Below are 24,491 nucleotides of genomic sequence, written 5' to 3' on the forward strand. Positions count from 1 at the left end.
AACCAAGGAATGCCGAACGTTTTTTATCGACAAATAGTTGTCCAGTGGGAACTTGTATTTTTAAATAAAAAGAGATTTTGGATGCCAATATCACAGTTAACTCCTGACAACTTGAACCATCAGGACGGAACAATTCTTGCTATGGTGCTTTAGGGATGTACTCAACAATCAGTCAAATTTATTAGTGTGCACTAAATATTTATCCGTACCTAAATATTCATTATTGGGTCAATTCTGCAATAATAAGGCCACATACTTTTTCTTAACGAATATACATTATAACAAAACAGATTGAAAAAAAGATACGCAATAAGATGTATGGATAATTATTCGAAATTATATATATATATTTCTGATGTTTATAGATATTCGTAATTCAAATGCATTTTTATAGTTATGACTGGTTAGTGAAAGTTTTAAACAGTTAATTCTAACTGTGAAAGCACATTTGGGACATCGAAATTAACATCCTTTAGCGGAGTTGTTCACGTCAGGGCCGTAGCAGGGGGTGGGGCACTGGGGGCATGTGCCCCCTCCAAAATATTTCAAAATTTTCAATATTTTCTTAATGTTTCTGTATTGTGCCCCCCCCCCCCCCCAATCTTATATGGCCTACTTTTTGCTTGGGGGCATTTGCTAAGTGAAAAAGGGGGTGAGGGGGGGTAAATGTTTTGTTACATATGGCTTTATGGCAGCCCAAAGGGGGTTTAACCACCCTAAACCCTCCCCCTAGATCCGCTACTGAAAATGACTATTGTAGCGTGTAAAAGCGGGAATTTTAAATATCTTTTGGAAAAAGCTCAAAGCAGTGCTATTTCTTCCACAGTAGTTTCAAAATTTACTTTACTGCAATCAGAAAAGGGTGGCTGTTCGCAATTGTTTATTGAACAATTAACATAGCAAGACATTACCACTTATCGAAAGACAAATATCTGTCAGAAACAAGTTGCAGGTCTCCTATTGTTCGCCGACAGGAGTACGGCTGTTGTGTAAATACCCTATTACCCTTTATTTTCGCGACGTCAAAATTTCGCGATTTTAAGATGGCGATATTTCGCGACAAGTCCAACTCAACCCCTTGCCGTACTATATGTATATTAGATGACTAGATAAGGTGTTTACATAAAGCTTATTAAACGGCCAATATTCCCCCTAAGACTTCGTGTACTCACTTAATTCACTCACTTAATTTAAAAGTGTAATAAGGTACTACGTGTGAAACGGACCGTTAATAGTTCTGCAATTAACTTTTCCGCCCCGCTTCGAAATAGCATCCTCTCGTTATGCAAGCATTAACTGTAAACGATTGATATGGCTTCCAAACTTATAACTAATAACATAAAAAGTTACTTTGACTCAGTTTTCTTTTTCGTTTTTGAAATCATATTTTACCTTACAATCATCCCTTTAAAAGTCGTTTTTTAAAAACTTTGTAAAAATCGGCCCTTTAAAATGCATTTCAGTTGTTATCTATTTTCATATGTCAATCAGAAACACCGCAATATGCTCGCTGTACTGTTACAGGGGAGTTTCACCCCTCCCCTGACAGTACTGCTTTAGCTTAGGTACAAACTTGTTCCAGAACGCAACCCGATCGGCGTGTGGCATCCTGCGAACTCTAGTAACCAGGTCTATTTCGAGGTACTTCTGTCGCTCGGCCGAGTATAGGGGCCAGGTTACGGTTTCGTTTGGGTCTCTAAAAAAACGACAAAAAAGGTAAGTTATATGTATTACCGCCGTTTGCATTACTATGCTGCCAGACGAAGTCTTGAATCCAAACTTTTAATACGTTTTTCAATGAACGTGTTGCTTGCAGTGGAATAATTAGCCTAATGCTTGTATTTTTACGTAACTTTCGCTCACACGAAGAACATCTGCTATTTTCAAAATAAATAAGCCATCTTAGCTTGGCTTAAGTTGTATAACCTATTCTCTATTGAAAAAAAAGCAATATGCTTGTAAATAATCGTCAACATCAACATCAATGATGTTGATGATGATGCTGAGGTTGATGACATTTTCGATGATGATGATGATGATGATGATGATGATGATGATGATAAAGATGATGATGTTAATGATGATGATGGTGATGATGATGATGATGATGATGATGAAAGGAAATGCTGTATTTGTCAAGGCGTAATGTGTGTATATATTGGCGATTTGAAATACCTGTTCTTTGCGAAGTCTGTCCAGAGCTTCATCAGAAACGAGCTCAATCCCCTCTCGACCTCCGTGTACCCGGATGTGAGACCAATCTTGGGGTTCGGTTTCCATGGCGACCCAAACACGTACTGCACCTCAACAAAGTGACAAACACCTGTTTCAGGCGGAAACATCGAAAACGTCGAGCGGTGAGTAAAAAGGTACATATACGTCGAGATCCCCGCTTTTGCCAAGCTGTTCGCTGTTCGCGTGACCGGCGCAAAGAAGAACGTATCTCCCATGAGGTTTTTCCAGTTCTCCCACAAGTTCCATGGATTGCTGGGGTCGCTGTGGTTAGTGTATCTATGTATAGCCGCCTGCTTGAGAAGTTCGCAGTCGTCGCCGTTCTGGGTGAGGGTGACTTCATGGACGGCTTTGTGGAAGGCGCCAATAGACGGAGGTGCGTAGGTCACGGGCTCCGCTGAAGAGTATAAGAAAGTGCCCTCGTCTTTGTTGAATCCAATGATAACTGATTCGATCTTGTTGAATCGTCCTGCGAGAAGTAACGCTTCAGGTTCGTCGGGTAGAAATACCTTATCCACTGTTGGGACAGGGAACATGGGTCCGGGCATTCGAGGGTCCACACCCCCTACAGCACGCTCAAAATCCTCAAAGGGTTTCTCTCTAAGACAATTTAGCAGGTTCTCTTTATCAAAGCAACCCAGTCTTTCGATAAATACGTCATAGTGGTTGCTGGCCCGAGGGGAGTATGCGCCAAAGGGAGAGACCGCTGAACCGCTCTCTATGATTGCGGTCTGAAACAATCCCGCGGAGAGCGGCGACAAAATATGCAGCGTAACGCTCGCTGCGCCAGAGCTCTCACCAAATAAGGTCACGTGGGAAGGATTCCCACCAAAACTTGCAATGTTTTGCTGGACCCACTTCAGCGCCTGCACTTGATCTAGCATCCCATAATTCCCTCGGAGCTGAGTTCCAGGGATATGCAGGAAGCCCAACAGGGCTAGGCGGTAATTAATCGTAACGACGATGACGTTATTATGTGACGCGAGCACGGAACCGTCGAACCAATTAGCGGTCGCGTGGTAGTAACCGCCACCGTGTATCCAGACCATAACGGGTAGCTTGTGGTTGAATTTGGTCGGGCGGTAGACGTTGAGGAAGAGGCAGTCCTCAGAAATGGTATCTGGGAGTCAAATTGAAAGAATCATTGCGCTTTTCTCATATGTGTGGCATAAAATTGCTTATTTAAGAGGGGATGCCTTGATGCTTGGTGCTAAAACGAGCAATTTGTCAAAAACTACGCTAGGTGGATACATGGCTAATAACATTTACACGCAATGCATGCACCAGGAGTATTCTCTTATTTATATTATTACCTATATATTATTTATTTCTATATTTACTTGATCGGATGGGTCGGTAAAGAAAATACCAAAATAAATGTCGAGCAAGCAGAAATATATATTAAACGATCAAAAGGCAATCTATTGCCAGGCTCAGGGATACCCCAGACAAGAGCTAGCCGCTTGGTTGCTAAACAAATATCGAGAAAAAAACATATGTTGGCTCTGCTTCAGATATTAAATGGTCGATCCCTTATGAACAGAACAAGTCAAAGCAATCTTTCTATTAGTGTAAATTGATTCAATAGACGACTCGCACAACAAAGTCACGTGACTTTTTGTATGGGAAATCCACGGCAAAATAAAAATAAAATTGCTTTTTGTTGTTGTTATTTTGCCTAAAAATTCAAACATGGATAGTTAGTTCCTAATCTGTTCGTGGAAGAAATTATATCAGTCATCGTACAGCACAAAGAAACGTCTAGCATGCTGTAATCACAGGCTTCCCACCCTAGTCTCCTGCGCAGCCGTCCTTAGTGTCAGTCTCGATTCGTTGGGATGTAAATTTATCCGTCTGTTGTGTTTTGTTTCTCCCTAGACTTTTACGAGCTTAGAGCGATAAGTTTGTCTTTTATTTTGTGTCGATACAAGGCTGGAAACTTAATTCTAACTATCGCAGCTTTAACGCCTTTTTCTGACAGATTTTAAGCATTACGAAAACACTGACACCGGTAGAGGATAGGAGAGGGATGGAACTATCCGAATCGATTCTTCGAGCAGTCCGCTCAAAAACCAGACTGTGGTTATATGCAATATAATATTGGCTTGACCGACCGACATAGCCAACTTTTTACAGGCCCGTACCCAGGAGGGGGGGTGAGGTGGGGGTGCAGGGGGTGCGAACTCACCCCCCCCCCCCACACACACACACACACACACACACACACACAACGGCCGAAAGTCCACTTTCGGTTCTCAATAGACGTGCTATTTGTAGGAAAAACTATAAAGCATAAGCCAGATTACTCAGGTATGTCATAAATCCATAAGTCAGACTTGTATTTGTAGTCAAATCCGACAATAAACGTCCCGTGGAGATACTGCAAAGGCAAAAAAATTCATTTTTGTTCTTTCAGGGGTGGTCAGATTCTTATTAGAAAACTCACTCACTCACTCCCCTCCCCCCCCCTCCCCCTGAAAAATTAGGTCCACTTTTTCGGATTTCGCACCCCCCATCCCCCCCCCCAAGAAAAAATACTGCATGTATTAGTTCTCGATTTATTATTTCGGATAATTATTTCTCGATTTTCTAAGTGTTCGAATTTTTATCAGACCCATTAAAATGAGAAAAACTTTATCAATAAATGTGCACTCTGTCTATATGTTTTAACAATCGCCATTGCTGATCGATGAAAGTACCGTAAAGTGATCTAGCGCCCCCTATCTAAAGATCGCATCCTATCTAATGAACGCCTCCCCTCAGCTTACAAGTTTATATTGAACACCCCTCTCTAATAAATGCCCCTCTGTATTTAACGTCCCATCTCGAGTCCTGGATCGCAACCTAGGTACCCTCAGTTTCATAATGATAAAAAAAAATATATCTGTGCTTTTACTGGTTTATTCAAGGTCTTTTTTAGTTATTTTTTCTCGATTTTTACAATTATTTCTATCACTTCTAATCTTCTAATTTTTACAATAGTCAAGTATATAAATAAAAAATTTAAATGTATTTCAGAACATAAAAAATACCCCGAAATCAGAAACTTAGTACAGTCATATTTCAAGAAATTTTAAGTTAAAACATGTTTTATTTGATATAGTGGTGATAAGGTGGTTTCGACTGTGTGTGTTATTTGTTATTTTGTATGGTATTGCAGCTAAAACATGCACGGGGCGTCTGTGAGTGTTTCGTCCTCATCCAGAGTAAAATATGATTGACGGACAATAAAAGAATGAACATTTCACAATTGAGCTGGATATTATTCTTCCCGGCCTTTGTCACGTTTCAATATTATAAATGGAAAACAAACTTGCATATGCACGTCTTTGTAAAGCTACATTAAAGAAGGCCAATCACGAGTCCATTTGACGCATCTACTTCTACATTATTGACCAACAACGTTTTCACATCGAGTTGGTATAACATAAAAATATATAAATAATACATACACACTACATATGTACATAGAATATTTAAAAAGATCTACACTGTGTTAAAAGTAAATAATTAATTAATGAATAAAAATAATAATATAATAAAAATAAATAAAATCATTCATGTCTATTGGTTGCGGTGCAGTTCTTTAAAAGATAAGATAGATGGGAGATCCTTAATATGGCTAGGTAAAAAGTTCCAGTCTATAATGGTTCTAGGGAAAAAGCTGTAAAGATAATAATCATGTTTTCAGCTGGGCTGAATAAAGTCATGGCCAAAAAAAGCCCTAGTAGGACGTAGCTTTGGTAAAAAAATAATCTGGTATGGGTAATGCAATGTTGTTATGAATTGCTTGATAAAATATACTCAACCTATGAGTTCCACGTCTGTCCTTCAAGGGGGGGGCAGAGGGTAAATTTAAAGAATTAAGTATTTCTGTTATACTAGAGTATCTAATATAATCCCCCATTATAAATCTTGCTGCCACATTTGGACTGCTTTAATGGCAATTTGATCTTGTCTATATGGATCCCACACTGACGTAGCATACAATACCGACTCACGTACAATACTGACTCACGCAAAAGAACACATTTCTATCGGCTAATTTCAATAACATATAATTAATTTTGAAGTTTTCTCGCAAATAAATCAATTGTAAACAAAAATAAAAAAGTGTTTGATCGACATTCTTTAAAATAAGAAAAGGAAGAGGGGATTTTGAAGAAGGGGCTAAATTTTCAGGGACGCTGTGGCATTTTGCCTGCCTCTAAGTCAGAATTTAAGAGAATTGACTAAGCCTGATATATTTAATATACAACCAAACCAAAAAATTTGCCCAGCCTTAATTTCAAAATGCATCACACCTGGAGTTACTTGATGATACAGACGTTGATTTGAAAAGGGAAATATTAAAAATCTTAAGTTAGCATCCTGTTCTTTATGTGGATAAAAAAACTTTCCAAGTTTTCCAATCTTATTTGATTCCCACGTTGCTCATAACCGTGTCCCAGTCTGAGGTTACATTATTGTAATTGTCTATTTTTGGTTCCCTTTTCATGGCTTTGTGTTGTAAATTCAACTAAGATTCCTGCACAACAGGACATTGAGCTAATTTGTTTCGCTTTTTGACTCTAAAACATTTCGTTATTTCCTACGACTAAGACTCTTTCCACACAAATCGGATTAATCCGTATCGTTCACACGTATACGATGATATGCAGGCGAAACCGCAACTTAATTAATCCGCCAACCGTATACGGTCGAATGCGGGACTTTTGGATTACGATGACGTCAAAATCACCTCCTGTATCTTGCCATGTGATAAAACAAAAATAGCGCAGATAGGTATCCCTCTTTCTTGGGTAAAATTTTCAGTCTTATAGCCTGCGTACAGGATACCGTATTTACTCGGGCGCTTATTAAATGTTTCGATTCTCAACCTCTATTTGAAATAGTTGTATACAGGGGAGGAGAAACCAGACCTGATAAATATTACCGATATATTAGCGAGAATGGATTAATTCAGGGCGGGCTGAGCTAAATGTTCAAGGGGTTAGGCTTAGGATTAGAGGCATAATTTAAAGACTTTTCTAGGGCCATAGGGAAAATTGTCCAAAACTATGAAAAATGCTCAAACTCTATGGGAAACTGCTTAATTAGGTCCGTTCACCGAATCCTTTCATTTGTGTCATTTATTTACATACCAATATGAATATTTTTCACCTCATACTAGTCTCTGTAGTAACGAAATAACAACAAGTTTCGGCATAAAAATAACAAGGTTTAAGACTGCTAGCTATTGTTACTTAAAAATCTAGGACAACCTGATGAAAAAAAAACAGGATGACACTTGAGATGAAGCAAGATTACTATTACTATCTTTGATAGTAAAGAAAAAATCTAGCTTAATTTCCGGTAGTTGTAAAATATAAAAAACAATAAGAAAACCTGGATAAAAGTACCTCTAGGCCGGGGAAATAAGAAAACACCTGACGAACATAAAATCCGATACATGGCATAATTTAAAGTCTTATTTACGTTCAGCCCTATGACAATGTCTTTCGTGTGTACCAACTGCTGGCCTAAGCATACCTTAAAACAAAGCATTGTTAATAGTCTCCTTCTATTAACTATGAACAGGTATCGATGCATTCATCTGTTATATGCTGTACGAGCATCCATATTGGGTTTCTGCTGCATCAGTATTGAAGTTAGAAATATAATAGCATGTTTCCAAATCTGCCAATAGTAACGAAAGAATCCAGCTGAATTTCCCGATAGTAAAAAAAGGATTGATAGCTGAATTTAAGCTAGTTGTGCTAAATAAAAAAACCTGTAACCTGGATATAAGTAATCGACTTGGCAGGAAAAATAAGAAAAGACTTGACTAACTTCAGAAAATTGACAAATAATTCCGATACGTGGCATAATTCAAAGTCCTATTTACGTTCATCTGTTATACTGTATGAGCATCCAATAAAATTCTCTACTTTATCTTTCTCGATAGTCTAGAAAGCATTTATCTGGCTCTGTCAACAGTAAATAAAAAACTAGCTAGATAGAAGATAAAAAAACTGGGACAACCTGGATATAGATACTACTTGGCGGGAAAATAAAACAAGACTTGACCAACTTCAGAAACTTGACAAACAAGACCGATACATGGCATAATTTATCAGCATATTTTTCGTGTGTACCACCTACTGATCTAAGTAGACCTTAAAACAAAGTAACAATGCATTATCTGTTATGCTGTATGAGCAATCAATTAAGACCTCTCCCGCAGATTGTTCTCGATCTGCCGATAGTAAGAAACTAACTAGCTGAATTTGAGCTTGCTGTGTTAAACAAAACAAAAAAATGCCATAACCTAGATAAAGTTATACTTAGCGTGCAGAAATAAGATAACACTTGACCAACTTCAGAAATTTGACAAACAACACCCCGATACGTGCCATTTATTACGTTCTGCACTATATGTGCATATCTTTCGTGTGCACCCCCAACTTGTCTAAATAGACCTTTTAAACCAAGTAATGCATTCATATGTTATGCTGTATGAGAATTCAATCAAGGATAGCTGTGCTAAATAAAAACACTGGGACAACCTGGATATAAAAACTACTTGGCGGAAAAAAAACCCGAGGAACATCAAAAACTTGACAAACGATTCCGATACATAGCATAATTTTATCAAGTCCTATTTATGTTCTGCATTATGAGCATATATTTTATTGAATACAGAACAATACAAAAAAACTTAATTTTACGAGGGTATACATAGTAACCATAAATATAGTTTTCTAACCTATTGGCCCCTCTACTCATTTTATTCAAAGATAAGAAAATATTATACACATAGATAAAATAAGAGAATGCAGGACTATCTAAGTTACATCTAAACTGAAAAAGTATATTACTTTCAGGCGACGAAAAGACTAGTACATAAAAAAAATTTTCAAACACTAACACGGGACAACCTGACTATAAATACTAGTTTGATATATACATGGCATAATTTGATATCTCTCGTGTGCAGCTCCTACTGGTCGAAGTAGACCCTAAAGCAAAGAAACAATGCATTTATCTGTTATGCTGTATGAGCATTCGATTGAGGTCTCTGCTGCCGATTTTTTCTCGATAGTACAGAAGGCATCTATCACAATCTGCTAATAGTAATAAAAGAAACAAGCTGAATTTAAACTAGCTGTGCTAAATAAAAAACGCAGCGACAATCTGGGTATAAAAACTACTTGGCGGGAGAAATAAGAAAAGATCTAAGCAACTTCAGAAACTTGACAATTCTTATACAAGGCATAATTTAAAGTCCTATTTACGTTCTGCACTATGAGCATATTTTTCATGTGCACGACCTACTGTTCTAAGTAGACCCTAAAGCAAAGTAACAATGCATTCATCTGTTATGCTGTATGAGCATTCGATTAAGGTCTCAGCTGCATATGTTTCTCGATAGTATAGATATAGAAAGAGCATCTATCTCACTTTGCCGATGGTAAAGAAAGCAGCTAGCCTAAATTTAAGCTGTGCTAAATAAAAAAAAGCCATAACGCGTCTAAAGATGCTTTCTTTACTATCGAGAAACATCTGCAGCAGAGACCTTAATTGGATGCTCATACAGTATAACAGAATTCACGTTAGTGATGACAGAAATAGAAATTCAGCCAAAATCCGCTAAATAGCGGAAAAATCGCTGTAAAAAATATGTTGACTCCATAATTCTAAGCAGAAAATAGGAAGTTTTGAATTTTTTTGGTTATTAACAATTACCCCCTCCTTGCTATTAGTTTCTGAATCTGTTTAGTATCTAAGAAATTTTAGTATCTAGGATCACCGCGGTCAGCCCTACTTTGAGCATATCTTTCGTAGCACATCGTTCAGAAGAACTTAAAACAACAGTAACAATGCATTTATCTGTTATGCTGTATGAGCAATCCATTAAGGTCTCTCCTGCAGATTTTTCTCGATCTGCCGATAGTAAGAAACTAGCTGAATTTAAGCTTGCTGTGCTAAACAAAACAAAAACGCCATAACCTAGATAAAAGTTATACTTAGCGTGCAGAAAAAAGATAACACTTGAACAACTTCAGAAATTTGACAAACAACACCCCGATACCCTAAAGCAAAGGAACAATGCATTCATCTGTTATGCTGTATGAGCATTCAATTAAGGTCTCAGCTGCATGTTTCTCGATAGTATAGATATAGAAAGCATCTATCTCAGTTTGCCGATGGTAAAGAAAGCAGCTAGCCTAAATTTAAGCTGTGCTAAATAAAAAAAGCCATAACCTGGATAAAAATAATACTTAGCAGGAGAAATAAGATAACACTTGGCCAACTTTAGAAACTTTACAAACAACACCGATACGTGACAAAACTTAAAGTCCTATTAAAGTTCTGCACTGAGTATATTTCATGCGCACGCCCTACTGTTCTAAGTAGACCTTAAAACAAAGTAACAATGCATTCATCTGTTATGCTGTATGAGCATTCAATTAAGGTCTCTGCTGTAGATGTTTCTAGATACTAAAGAAAGCATCTTTCTGAATCTGCTAATAGTAATGAAAAAACGTGCGGAAATTAAGCTAGTTGTGCTAAATAAAAAAAAGGATATAAGTATTACTTGAGAAATTTCAGAAACTGTGCAAACAACACAGATACGTGACATAACTTAAAGTCCTATTTACGTTCTGCACTGTGAATATATTTTTCGCGTGCACGCCCGACTGGTCTAAGTAGAACTTAAAACAAAGTAACAATGCATTCATCTGTTATGCTGTATGAGCACCCAATTAAGTTCTCTGCTGCAGATTCTTCTCGATAGTACAGAAAGCATCTATCTGAATCTGCCGATATCAATGAAAAACAAAAATTAGCTAAATTACACTAGCAGTGCTTGGCGGGAGAAATAATAACAACTTCAGAATCTTGACCATTCCGAGAAAGACCTATTTACGTTCTGCACTATGAACATATCTTTCGTGAGTATCCCCTACTGGTCTAAGTTGACCTTCAAACAAAGTAACAATGCATTTCTCATTATGCATTTCTTTTATGCGCTAAGAAACCCCCTTAAGGAGTATTTGTGCCTGATAGCATAAAAGGGATCGAGCTCAAGACTTATTTGTCAATCGGACGAAACACATCCCAAGTACAGAACCTCCAGAGCAACACTTGACAGCCGGTAGACTACTCAAGCAACATGAAGTTACTTGTCCTGACTGTGCTATGCTTGATAGCATTGGCAAGTTGTGTTCCTGATGCCCATGATGAGGAAGCTAAACCTGCTTCAACTCAAAATGAAGAGCTCTTGCAAGACGCCCCAGAAGTTGATGAAACCCCTAAAGAAATGACGGAAGATGAGACGGAAGGTATGACATCTTAAAACCAGAGTACGTAGACATAGAGGGAACTTTGAAGAAGATAATACTGGAGTTATGAGATCGAAAAGACAGTAAAGGCTGGGGGCCACATATTCTTGTTTTCTTCTGCCAGAACGTCTAATTCCAATCTAAAGTTAAGGCCGGGCTCTTTTTACTTCTGGAGCACATTAAGGCCTGAGAATGTTTTTAAAGTATCGGAAAGGAATTACACAAATTTTCCACAATATTTCGACTGTGTTTATTTTATTGATGATTTGTTTCAGATATCCCAACGGAAGTGGAAGATGATGATGAAAACGTAGAGGATGGTGATGATCGTAGGAGATATCGTATGTAGAGTCCATTGAAATGAGGGATAGGGTTAGGGTAGGGAAGAAAAAAATAGATGATGAATAACTAAGTTGTAAAGCAATGATTTACTTCTTACCTCTTAATTTTATGTCTATAATCTCAGAGGCGAACATAATATTTCTGAAAAGCTTGGGGGAGAAAACACAAGTAGCATATGGCGGGAGTGAAATTTTAGACGGCTACCCTTATGTTTTAATCAGACCAATCCCATACTGAATTCTGCAAGAAAAAGTTTTATTAGAAGAGACTATAAGAGTCTCTGGTGGACTCAGTCAATCCTTGGTTATCACACCTAGTGAAACAGCGCTACCAGCTGTCACATAATTTGTAGTTTAAGTATTTGTACCAAAGGTTTAAAATCGGTTGCTGCTACGGGATGCAATGAAATGTTGATGTGGCAATGTGATGATGCTGACTGTCTGTCTTTTTTTTAAAGTTGGGTTGCGCTGTCAACTGGCGCAGTGTGAGCGGCGACGGGCGTATTATCAGCGGCAATTTGCGCAGTGTAAGCGGCGACAGGCGCGGTATCAGAGACAAGTGAAGCAGCATAAGTTGCGACTGGTGCAGTGCAGCCGGCGACTCGCGATCGCCTTGAGAAGAAAAGGAAATCTCTTACGTAAGAATATTGTAAAATGGTTGAGTTAATTTGTGTAGCGTTTTTAAGATCCAAGATTTTTTTCCTGCATAACCATGGCTGATATTGCATAACTTTATTCTTTTGCGCCAGCAATGGCCTTTTCTAACTTTTGTATTCGTGTATTGTGCATCTATAGAGAAACACTTTCGTCTTTGTGAGGGGCAGACCAATTCTCTGCGCTGCCCAAAAGGAAAAATAAAGGTGCTTGAATCCTACTATGGGCGCACAAGCAAAAATCATTGCATCAGAGCCGGGCTTATGAAAAACACCGACTGCATCAGCGCCATTTCAAGAAACAAAATCCGCAGTGCATGCGAAGGAAAGAGGGAATGCAAACTGGAAGCGAAGAACTCCGTCTATGGTGACCCTTGCATTGGAACCTATAAGTATGTCGAGGTCCTCTACAATTGTGTTGTTTAAAAGCACAGTTTTTACAAACAATGACCAAAAGGCAAAAACTCTTTTTTGGTGCTTTAAGCCTACTTTTACTACAGAAAATTTTGAAGAATGTCAAGTGACTAATGCAAAAAGAGAATGTAAGCTGACTTTTTTTTTCATTTTAACTTCTCCACTGTTGTCACAAAGGTTAAATCCGTAAAAATAATTAAGTGTAACTGAAGGTCAATAAAATGTGAGATAATCTCAATTTTGTAGTTTCTTTAAATAAGAACTGGTTAGGAACATGGGAGGGAAAATTGTCTATTTTTCAGTATGTATGATGTGTAGCAGAAACACCGAATGTATCAATGAAGTAAACTAAGCTCATCAGCCAAGGGCTACAGCATGGGGCGAGGAACTAAAACACCTCCCAACCCCATTTAATTAAAAAAAAATTGGGTGTATCTGTGCTAACAATTTTCTTAATATTTCTGTATCGTGCCTCCTCCAAGGAGGCCTCCTACAGCTACATATCGAAACAAGTAAGCAATTAATGACTCTCTTGATCGTAGAAACTGTAGCTTAACTTTTCATGGGAAAAAAACTATAATTTGTTTTAGTTCTTTGTTGATAAAGTATTTTATGAGAAATGAACAACTGTCAACTCTTCTCATCAATCATTACTTTGTCATGTGTGATTACCAGTCAACTGCCTTACCTAAGTGGTACTAAATAATATCCAGATTCGTTTGCCCTTACCTAGCAAGACCGCACTTTTTTGCCATATAAACTTAGTTCAAAATGTTGGTTTTGCTAGAAAACACTGTGAAAGATGGTAATGAGCCATTTCAGGCAGGTCAGCATTTTAAACAGTGGTAGCTGGGGGGGTTCATGGTAAAAGTGTTAGGGATTCTCGACGGGAAATTAAAAATTACCCCTAAAAAGTACCTGCATGCAGAAAATTGCTATCCTCACGATACCTGAGAAGCCCCAAAAACATCATTTCTAATTATAAGAAAAGCAATTTTCTCTCTGATACCCCTTATGAAATACCTGAGGCCCGATTTTGACCCCAAAATTTTGACGAGCATCCCTATCTGGGAAGAAGCCCAACCTCCCCCCCCCCCCCCCCCCCCCCGGGCTTGCTACTTTTTTAACTAGGGTGATGGATGATAGCTTCAAGCTTTATCCTAAACAGGCAAAGAGTGCAAAAGCTGGCTGTAAACAGATTCTCCTATTCATCCTCCATCATGATTAATTTCTGTTACATTCTTTGTATTACCGACACCTTTCTATTTCCATTTTCTAGTTTGTCTACACCTCTTTTTAGAGTCTGAATTATACAATACATTTAAATGTTGTCATTAATTATTGGCTAGTTACACAACAAAAATGAGTGCAAGAGGATCATCCCATTATTTCCACCTCTTTACCTAGACTGGGAGGAGTATCTATGCGGATGGTGTGATTGTGGCATTTAAATATGTTTTTGAAACACTGATAAAAAAGTTTCACAACAAAAGTCTACAGCTCACTGCAATTTTCAATATTCTGCAAACTCTTGTCAACAATTGGAAGTCATCAGCGAGAGATCACAGAATTTTTAAAATAGCAGTAGGCTTATGCACTAGTCATTTGAAACCCCCCACACCCATGGTTCTGGAGAAGTGTGGGGTTAACGTTTTGGTTTCAGAGCAGTTTTGTCCCGAAGGGGTGGGGGAATTGACAGTTTTTGAATCAAATACTTTTCACCACCCTAGGGGTTTGTTTTTTTTAGTAACAGTCATCTTCATAGTTATTGGTACAAATTTACTCGCTAAAATGTACTGGCTTTGAAGGATAAAGGCTTATTTCGGATGACTTGTTGTCAGTAGCATTAGCGGGTCTACGGGTGGGTGGCTGCCTTTTTTATTGTTTTCATTGTGTCTGTTTATTCCAAAATCGTTAGGAATGTAAAATAATGAGGAAAATTTTTGGGTCACCCCCCTCCCCTCTTGGCAAAAAGCTAGATTCCCCCCCCCCCCCCCCCCCCCCCCTGGGCATTTGACTGCAGTTTTGTCCTGAGGACGTGGGGGATTTTCTTAGTTTTGTACAGAGTCAAAGTCTAATCCCCCACCCTTCGCCGGGACCATGGGGGTGGGGGTTTCAATTGACTAGTGCATTATTGACAATCGTTTTATTTCATAAATTATTAGATTATATAATAATTTCTTCCGTAATAAAGATATCAAGCTGTTTTTCCTTACGTATTATCAATAACCCATCTACCACTTTTTGTGAGCTTACCGTTTTCTGTGAGCGGTTGAAAATTCGGTAGAAATGGTGCTTGTGGGCAAACAGCTCTATAAGACTTCGCATCACGTATTCCTGTCCATTCTAGTGGAGGCTGAGGATCTGCAAACCTCAACTCGCCAACCGGAGCGCGGGCATAAGGTATTCCTAGAAATATTTCAACTTCGTACCCACCCGGAACAGGTTCGCGCATTCCTTGAATCTTACCCTGCTCTAGGGTTATAACTACATCCTGCTCTGCCAGCGAACAGACGCTAAATAGAAAAGGAAAGAGTGATAGTAAATGGAGACATATTCTGGTCCTCATTTTGCTCTTTGACAGATTTACTACTACCACAGGAGGCCCAAGCAGTCACACTAACCAAATTATTCATGGAATAAACAATAAGTGTTTCGCAATCAGTCAGAGGTTCTTTATCAAGGATGATGATTTTAGATAAAAGGTCATGGTTTTATTTTAATAAAAGAACATACAAAACAGTAGAAATCTTGAGTAGTGTTTAATGGGTAACCTGTGGTGTGAAGGCCAGAGTGAAAGGGGGGACTAGGATACAGGGTCTGTTCTTGTTGTTGTTCGTGAAAAACTGCACATCTTTCAAGGCAGATCTGTTATTTAAAAAAAGACATGGCTTTCAAAGCCAAAGTTTTCTTTATTGTCTTTCTATCAATATTTTTGTATGGCTCTCAAGCTAGAGAAGGTGCTTCCGACGATGTTGTCGTTCATTTATCCGTGGGCAAATTGCGCGGTATTCGAGAGAGTGTTTCTGGTACAGAGCGAGAGGCCGAATCATTCTATGGCATCCCATTTGCTGAACCGCCAATCGGAGACCTGAGGTTTGTGCCGTCTAAGCCAGCTAAAGGATGGAGCGGGGTGAGAAATGCGAGAAAGCCTGGCGCTCGTTGTGTCTACGGTAGAGTGATGCCACCCATGGCTGCCAAACCAGCAAGCCCAGGTAAGCCCAGTAAACCATAACATTCGTTTACCCTGTTACTTCGACATGCTTGTGTTTTGACGTTAATGTGTTATTGTTGCAGTTGCACAGCAAAAAAAAAAAAAAAAAAAAAAACACCCACCTATAGCTAAAGTGGACAAAAATCATTTAAGGGAAAGTTCATTTATTATCCTGAGGGGAAGGAGGGTTTGTGGCGTGAGTATTTTAATAGAAGTAAGGGGTAAAATTAGTTGCCCCCTTCAGGAGGAACAAAATTTTCCATGCCGCCCCTTATGCTTCCCCCATATTTTCTGTCTCCCCCTCCCTCCTTCCCCTCCAGAAAACCAAAGAATGAAGGAGCAAAGGAAGAAACGCAAACGTCAATGTCAAAGGAACAGGATCAAGAGAATAGCTGCAAGCTGGTCAGAAAGTGGAGGGGAAAGAATTCGCTGAAAACATTAATTCAGAAAAAGTAAAGGCACTCAATTTCTCAAAGTTGCGACTTAACCCAGGTTGTCAACCTGAGAAAGGTTGTTGCTATATATGACGTAGAAAAAGGCGTTTCGTTCTTCTCCTTGCGAGAAAAGTGAAGTAAGAGAAAGTAAAGTAACAGAGAGAGGAAGACAGCAAATCAAATATGAGGATGTTGATGATGCTTATAGAGTTAGACGTTTTGTTAATAATTTGAAATAGGGAACATATGCACTTAAATATCATATAGCGGAAACCATGAAAAGAAATTTATATATGGTGTAAATAAACAGGTTTGCATTCCATAGATAAAACCTGGCTTCATATGTACCGTGGACTCCTGGATTGTGCATGCCAAATAACTGCCCCCAAACCAAGACTTGTTGAACCAAGAAATCTGATTTGACACTTAATCAAATTATATGGTAGAGACAACATCAAAAGAATAAATCAGTGTCCCACCTGTTTAAAATCCATACACTTTCGACGCCCCCCCTTTAGACCTTCGAAATTTCTTGAGGCCCCCCACAGTATCTTCACGCCCCCCCCCCCTCCCCCACCCTCGGGATAATAAATGAATTTTCCCTTAGTTTGAACAATGAAATTTTTCAATTATTATTTGTATGTTCTTATGTAAAATATAATTAATGAGTGTTTCTTTTAAATAGATAAGTGCCCCATATCAGATGTATAGTTAAAATAGCTAACACCTTTTAAGTATTTTTCACATGAACCTTTGATGTAAAAAACAAAAAATTGTTCGCAATGTGCCCCCCTCCCCTCCATGTCCAGTGTTGACAATGATGTTTGAGGATAGAGCCAGATAAGAGGGGAATGAATTCAAGGGTCTGTAAGGCATGCATTGTCATTGTTTATGGGAGGATTTTTTTTAAATAAAGCTGTATTGTTTGCTTATTGTAATAACCTTTGTTGTTTGTTTAAATTTCAGACAGTATGAGCGAGGATTGCCTTTTCCTTAACGTGTTCAGGCCAGCAGGGACAAAGGCCACGAAAGACCTACCTGTCATGGTATTCATCCATGGGGGTGGCTACTACCGAGGCTCAGGCGATGTATACGATGGCACCCCATTGGCAGCATACAATGATGTGATAGTTGTGACAATGAATTACAGGCTTGGTCTTTTAGGTTTTCTGCATGTTGCGGGTACAGACGTAACCGGAAACTATGCCATGTACGACCAGATCCTAGCACTTAAGTGGGTTCAACAGCACATTGGTTGCTTTGGTGGGGACCCCTCCCAAGTGACCCTTTTTGGCCAAAGTGCTGGTGGTGCAAGTGTTCTTCTACTCACCCTATCCCCCCTTAGTAAAGGTCTATTCAAGAGGGCTATACTTGAAAGTCCAACAGAGACATATGGCACCTATCCGACCAACAATACTAAGGTTTACATTGATCGACTTGGTTGCCATGGTGAAAAGGTGCTTGCATGCTTGCAGAGTAAGTCGCTAGAGGAAATATTAAAAGCACAGGGCATTGCTGACTTTTTGTTACTTGGTATTGTCTTCCCTGTGCCAGCGGTTGATGGATCTTTCCTTGGAAAAGACCCAGACGTTATGATTGCTGAAGGCCAAGTGCACCCCTTAGATGCTGTTATTGTTGGTGTCAATAGTAATGAAGGTGGCTTCCATTGGCATGGAGTCATGGAGACACCAGATTCTCAACCGTCAGTGTCCATGTTTAAAGAGTCCATCGTGAATGTAAGCTTTACTAAGCAAGGGGACTGTGATATTGTGAAAGAGGCAATCATGTACCGCTACACCAACCACACTGAACCATTCTCTCCTCACAATTTGCTGCACAACTGGCAAAGACTGGTCACAGAGTACCGTTTCTTTGCGCCTGCCATTAGAATGGCCCAAGCATACGTCAAGGCTGGCATTCCAACCTACTTCTACCATTTCTCCCATTGGTCAACATTCTCAAAGCGGCCTAAGTCTGTGGGTGTTGTGCATTTTGATGAGATCCCGTATGTCTTTGGGTTGCCATGGAAACCAAACAAAGGGATTCAGGTTGCAACCAAGTACACAGATGTCGAGAGGGGACTGAGTACTATGGTCATGCGCATGTGGGGTGAATTTGCCTACACTGGGTAAGGCTGTTAGTCTTATTTTAAAGTCTGGTTCACACTATGGCATAGGTAACACCCCAACCATTTTGTCCATAGTGTTCATATTTAAATTGTTTCTGATGCAACAGTAGCATGTTATTGCTGTTAACGGATTAAGCTGCTTTTGTTTCCATTACTGCTGATAGCATTGTGTAAACTGACCTTTAATGGCAATAACAGTCAGACTTTCAATGAGCACATTACGGTGTAAATATTTGAAAAATGCATAATTGCCTCTGATTTAGCCATAATTCTACCATTGTTTGCATCTTTAGCACATAATCCCAGCACATATCATCTTTTGCATATAATCATATTTTTACAAATTTTATAATGTTTTTACAATGTTCATTAACCATTGTCATCTTTTACACAATATAATTCCTTAATTGCCTATCCAACCCACCAATACTATTTCAGGGCTATAGGAAAGGTAGATTCAAGGTTCATCCACTCCCCGCCCCCCTCCCAGCCCTGCCCCTCCTTCAGCCCCTCCAGTTCTTTAGCTGGCCATAAAGAGCTCAGTATTCTCAAAACTGTAGCCTATTCACTTTACAACAGACTTAAACTTTTATTATTATTTCATTTTACAGGTCACCAATGAAAGCTGGTGACTCCCCACAAAATGTGACCTGGCCTCTTTACTCAACCGAGCAAGAAGAGTATCTGGATATAGGTCTGCAGCTCAGTGTTCACAGAAAACTACGACCAGACGGCATGGCCTTTTGGAATGAATTTGTGCCCCTACTGACAAAACATTGCCAGCAAAACTAGAAAAAATCGTGTAATAGTTGCACAAAGCAGGGCCATAGCCATTAATCAGAGTATTAAATATTTTGCGCAATACTTAATACCGTATACTACTTTTAAAGTTGATTTTTCCCCAATGCTATGATAGATAGCGGTGTAAAGAAAAAGATGGACGCAAGATACAGTATAAGCTGCAATCATAGGAAGACTAGCTTATATAGCTTATTGTATTTAGATTTTTTTCAAATGCCTTGAACTGAGATGCAGTCTGCTTTGTGCAGGAGAGTAGGATATCTTATGTTTTAACGTTGAACCGTGCTTAGCATGTTTCTTAGATGTTGTTGTTATTGTTATATGGTTTGTTAAAAACAATTATTTTAGAGGCTCTTAGAGTTTACTTTGGAGTATGTCTAGTTTTAATATATTATATGTTAAAATAAAGTATATATATATATATAATGCCATTTTATTTTGCTTGTATGTTACAGAATCATTTTGTTCTTCGTGTATTTTTTAATGAAAAAGTGTGCATATATGAATAGTAACGACTTATTTGATACGATATGATGGTGTCTATTTCTGCCTACAAGAAACAGCAGGAAAACCACCCCTTTCTTCCTAAAAAATGGTTTCAAAGGATGTTTCATTGGCTATGGCAAGGAGTTTATAATGTACTTTATTGATTCATATTGTTTCATGGGTTGATGATAAATAGCACTGTTCAACAAATACATTTTTTTAAATTGGCTATGGTAAGGAAAAAGTACTTAAAAAGCTATGGTTGAAAAAGTACTTTGTTCGTTCATGGGTTGATAAGCACTGCTCAAAGAATACATTCACAAGGGCGAATACTTCTTGTGAGAATATCCTTCGCGGCTTCTATTGACTACAAAATATATACAGAGCCATAGCGGAGGGTTGGGGCACCTGCACTGCCAATATTTAAAAATATATATAACGAAATGACCATGAGGGGTGTGGGTGTACCCCCAATATTGTCTGTACCATGCCCCCCCCCCCCCCCTCCCCCGCTCGGGGCCTGCTACAGGTCTGATATATTTGGACAGCTGCCCTTCCTACTGCTCTGGAGTGAGCTGGGGTGAGAGTGAATAAAATATGTAACATTGCTTTAAGGCTTTTCTTCTCCCTGTCACATCAGTGTGTTTACATGAAATTAAGAAAAGGATACTTAAAGAGCTAGAAAGGAGACTGATGCTAGCTCAAGATACTACATGTTTAGTTTATTCAATAAATCTGTTAATTTGCCGCAAGTAAAATCAAATTAAAGCGACACCAAGAAATAAATATGCGCATCACGTTGTCCTCTATGCACATTAATTAGAATAATATACAATAATAAAGAATTAACGTTCACATTTTTCAGAGTATTGCAGGACGGAAGCAGACCTCAAATATTTGGGGAAGTGTAGTGTCCGCCGCGTTGCATTATGGATTGTTAAGGTGCGCAATGCACCATGGTAAAACACATGTTAGAGATCCGCCATCTTGTATTAAATGTGGAAGACCACGAGTCTGTTTCTTTTTGCTTTGTTCCTTGCCGAACACCACATTCTGGCGACGAGGATGGGATCAACAACTGGATAAACACATACTGAAGTTAAATCTGTCAAAAAAAGCCGGTATGGCCGTCTGTTTATCAGGATTACCAACGCCAAAAGCCTTCGACTGCATTGGCGAACCAGCCACGCTGGAACAAAGATGGACAATCTGGAAGTCCGAATTTGAGCTCTACTGCACTGCATCTGGCATCAAAGACTCGAAACAACAACGAGCAATACTTCTTCACCTAGCAGGAGCTGGAATACGAGAAATTTTTCACGCTTTTACGGCTGAACAACAGGGGGAGGACTATAAAACAGCCATGGACTCCCTCACTCAACACTTCAAACTCAAGAAAAACGTACCGATGGCCAGGCAAGCCTTCTTGACAGCGGTACCAAAACCCGGTGAGAGGATTCATCAATTTGCAATTAGACTGCAAACCCTTTGCGAACACTGCGAGTACAACGACCAAAAGGACAGTCAAATTCGAGATAGAATTTTGACCTTTATATTGGATAAACCCCTCAAAGCAAAACTCTTTCGTGAGGAAGGTCTGACTCTCAGCAAGCTCCTGGAAATTGTCAACACGTACCATGACAAAGAAGCACTAGTTCTTGTGCCAGATCAAGGTGGTGTTAACCAATTGAGAGTACAACAGAAGCCTGACAGTGCTGGTCCCAAGTTTGATGGCAGATGTCATCGTTGCAATAAGCAGGGTCATAAAGCTGCTGACTGCAGATGTAGCCAAAATCACCAATGTGAAAAATGTGGGAAAATAGGACATTTCAAGGTCTGCTGCAAATCAAAGCAGACATCTGGAAAAGCAAAGTCTGCAAGTGGACCAAAATCAAAGGGCAGGAAGCCATCTCATGTAAGACAAGTGAAAGCTGTTGATGTTCAAGAAACTGATAGCGAAGAGGAAGAAGATGTTTTTAATGTATTCTGCACGCACACAGAGTCACCGCCTGGTACTATGGAGATATCTATTGGAGGTGTTATACAGAATGTCATCATTGATTCGGGTGCAAGCTGTAACCTTATGTCAGAAAGGACATTCAATGACTTATCAAAAGGAGACATTGTTTTGAAGCCAAGTAGCAAGCAAATTTTTGCATATTCGTCTAGTGATGCTTTAAATCTTAAGGGTAGTTGTATGCTTAATGTGCATGTACCAGAAACAAATGTGGATAAGCGCGCAAAGTTTTTCATTGTCTCTGGAAAAGCGTCAACTTTGTTAGGTCGTGAGTTATCTGAAGCTCTAGGCATACTCAAAGTAGGAGTTCAGGTTAATAGTTGTAGCTCAGATTTCTCAGATATAAATACTCAGTTAAACAGCAAAGCAGCGCTTAAGGCCAAATTTCCTAATGTTTTTCATGGTTTGGGCAAGCTTAAAGGTTTTAAACTCAAGTTACATATTGATCAGAATATTAAGCCAGTAGCACAACCATTGCGTAGGATTCCCTTTAGTCGCAGGCAGAAGGTCGCTGACAAGTTGGAGGAACTTGAGAAGCTTGGTGTGGTGGAAAAGGTAAACAGTCCTACAAGTTGGATCAATCCCCTTGTGGCAGTCGAAAAGCCAAATGGAGATGTTCGCATTTGTTTGGACATGCGCCAGGCCAATCAGGCTATCTTAAGAGAAAGACACCCAGTACCTACTATGCAAGAAACCCTACAAGAAATCTCAGATGCAAAGATTTTCACCAAATTGGATTTAAACATGGCTTTCCATCAAATCGAGTTATCCCCAGAGTCCCGAGACATAACTACTTTCGCAGCGCCAACAGGTTTATATCGCTACTGTCGATTGCTCTTCGGTGTGAACATGGCTACCGAGAAGTTCCAGAACCTGATATGGCAAGTTTTGAAAGACTGCCCTGGAGCCTTCAACATGCATGACGACATTCTTATAGTGGGTAGGAACCAAAAGGAGCATGACGAGAACCTGGAAAGAGCTGTCCAAAAGCTGCAAGACAGCGGGCTCACCCTCAACTATGAGAAATGTGTGGTAGGAGCCTCGAGTATGGATTTCATGGGAGACACCATTTCTGCAGATGGTCTTAAGTTATCTGACAAAAGAGTCGAAGCAATTGTCGAGGCACCTGCACCAACCAACCAACCAATCAGAGGTGAGAAGTTTCCTTGGTTCTGCTCAATTTTGTGCCAAATTCATTCCACAGTTTGCAACCATTTCTGCTCCCCTGTGGGATCTTACCAGTAAAAATGCTAAATGGAAATGGGGTGCCAAAGAGGCAGAATCATTTGCACAAATTAAGCACTTGCTAACATGTGCACCAGTCATGTCTTATTTTACACAGGGAGCCCAGATCAGGATTATCACTGACGCCTCACCAGTTGGCCTGGGGGCCATACTAGAGCAAAGACAACCTGGTGATGGTCAATTTCGACCAGTGTACTACGCAAGTCGTAAGCTTAGTAAGGTTGAACAGCGCTACTCACAGTTCGAGCGAGAGGCCCTTGCTGTCAAATGGGCCTGTGAGAAATTTCACATGTTCCTTTATGGAACCCATTTTGAAATACTAACTGATCACAAACCCTTAATTTCAGTCCTAGGTCCAACGTCTAAACCCCCGTCTGCTAGGATTGAACGCTGGCTGTTGTACCTTCAGCAATTCAGCTATGTGGTCAGGCACATTTCCGGAAAGGAAAATTCAGCCGACGCCCTGAGTCGTTTACCAGTTGGTCCAGTACAGACAGCTGATTCTAAAGCAACCAGCGAGTATGTGTTTAGCACTGCAAAGGCCGCAGTACCTGTCGCCATGACCCCAAAGCATGTAGAGGTTGTTTCAGAGAAGGACCCAACCCTTATTCTGGTACGCGAAGCAATTAGAAGTGGAGACTTCACCCGCCTCACAGGTACCTTGTACAAAGCAGTGTCAAAGGAGTTGTGGATTGCCGGACAATTAGTGATGCGTGGAAACCGAATTGTGCTACCAGAATCCCTATGGAAGCAAGCAATTATTTTAGCTCATGAGGGACACCAAGGAATGGTGCGCACAAAATCCCGCCTGCGAAGCAAACTATGGTGGCCGCAGATGGATGCACAGGCTGAACAGTTCATCAAGGCCTGCTACCCCTGCCAGCTAGTTGGACCACGTGGCAAACCGGAACCTGTTCGATCAACAGAACTACCTGAAGAACCATGGGAGGACCTCGCCACAGATTTGACTGAGATACCTGGAGGAAACCACTTGCTGGTAGTTGTGGATAACTACTCCAGATGGCCAGAGGTAGTACTCCTTAAGAAAACCGATGCACCACACGTCATCACGGCATTGGAGGGAATATTCAGAACACATGGCATACCATACACGGTTCGCAGCGACAACGGACCGCCCTTTGCCTCGAAAGAATTTGAGAATTTCTTAGAGTTCTTAGGCATAGAACATAAGAAAGG

General features: G+C 39.7%; 4 protein-coding genes across 5 annotated transcripts; 3 read left to right on the forward strand and 1 right to left on the reverse strand.

Moving 5' to 3' along the window:
* Positions 1-863: 863 nt before the first annotated feature.
* On the reverse strand, positions 864-15,551 carry LOC5506779 (acetylcholinesterase). The gene is made up of 3 exons (XM_001627440.3): positions 15,226-15,551; positions 2,176-3,352; positions 864-1,696 (listed from the first exon to the last, which is right to left on the reverse strand). Exons 1-3 carry the CDS (start codon positions 15,536-15,538, stop codon positions 1,519-1,521), a joined length of 1,668 nt encoding a protein of 555 aa, XP_001627490.1. The 5' UTR covers positions 15,539-15,551; the 3' UTR covers positions 864-1,518.
* On the forward strand, positions 11,297-13,207 carry LOC116614342. 2 transcript variants are annotated; one of them, XM_048732994.1, is made up of 4 exons: positions 11,297-11,549; positions 11,837-11,902; positions 12,361-12,540; positions 12,698-13,207. In XM_048732994.1, the coding sequence occupies exons 1-4, from the start codon at positions 11,393-11,395 to the stop codon at positions 12,979-12,981; spliced, it is 687 nt and encodes a 228-aa protein (XP_048588951.1). In that variant the 5' UTR covers positions 11,297-11,392; the 3' UTR covers positions 12,982-13,207. The 2 variants fall into 2 exon arrangements, with proteins under 2 accessions (XP_048588951.1, XP_032231137.1); XM_032375246.2 differs by having other exon boundaries at positions 11,298-11,561.
* Positions 15,552-15,762: 211 nt separating the features above from the next.
* On the forward strand, positions 15,763-20,077 carry LOC5506781 (cocaine esterase). Its single transcript, XM_001627422.3, has 3 exons — positions 15,763-16,184; positions 17,584-18,745; positions 19,357-20,077. Exons 1-3 carry the CDS (start codon positions 15,857-15,859, stop codon positions 19,535-19,537), a joined length of 1,671 nt encoding a protein of 556 aa, XP_001627472.1. The 5' UTR covers positions 15,763-15,856; the 3' UTR covers positions 19,538-20,077.
* Positions 20,078-21,155: 1,078 nt separating this feature from the next.
* On the forward strand, positions 21,156-23,294 carry LOC116614352. Its single transcript, XM_048732915.1, has one exon. The coding sequence runs from the start codon at positions 21,156-21,158 to the stop codon at positions 23,292-23,294; it is 2,139 nt and encodes a 712-aa protein (XP_048588872.1).
* The last annotated feature ends 1,197 nt before the right edge of the window (positions 23,295-24,491 follow it).

Source organism: Nematostella vectensis, chromosome 9 (assembly GCF_932526225.1).
Source record: "Nematostella vectensis chromosome 9, jaNemVect1.1, whole genome shotgun sequence".
Classification (NCBI taxonomy): Eukaryota; Metazoa; Cnidaria; class Anthozoa; order Actiniaria; family Edwardsiidae; genus Nematostella; species Nematostella vectensis.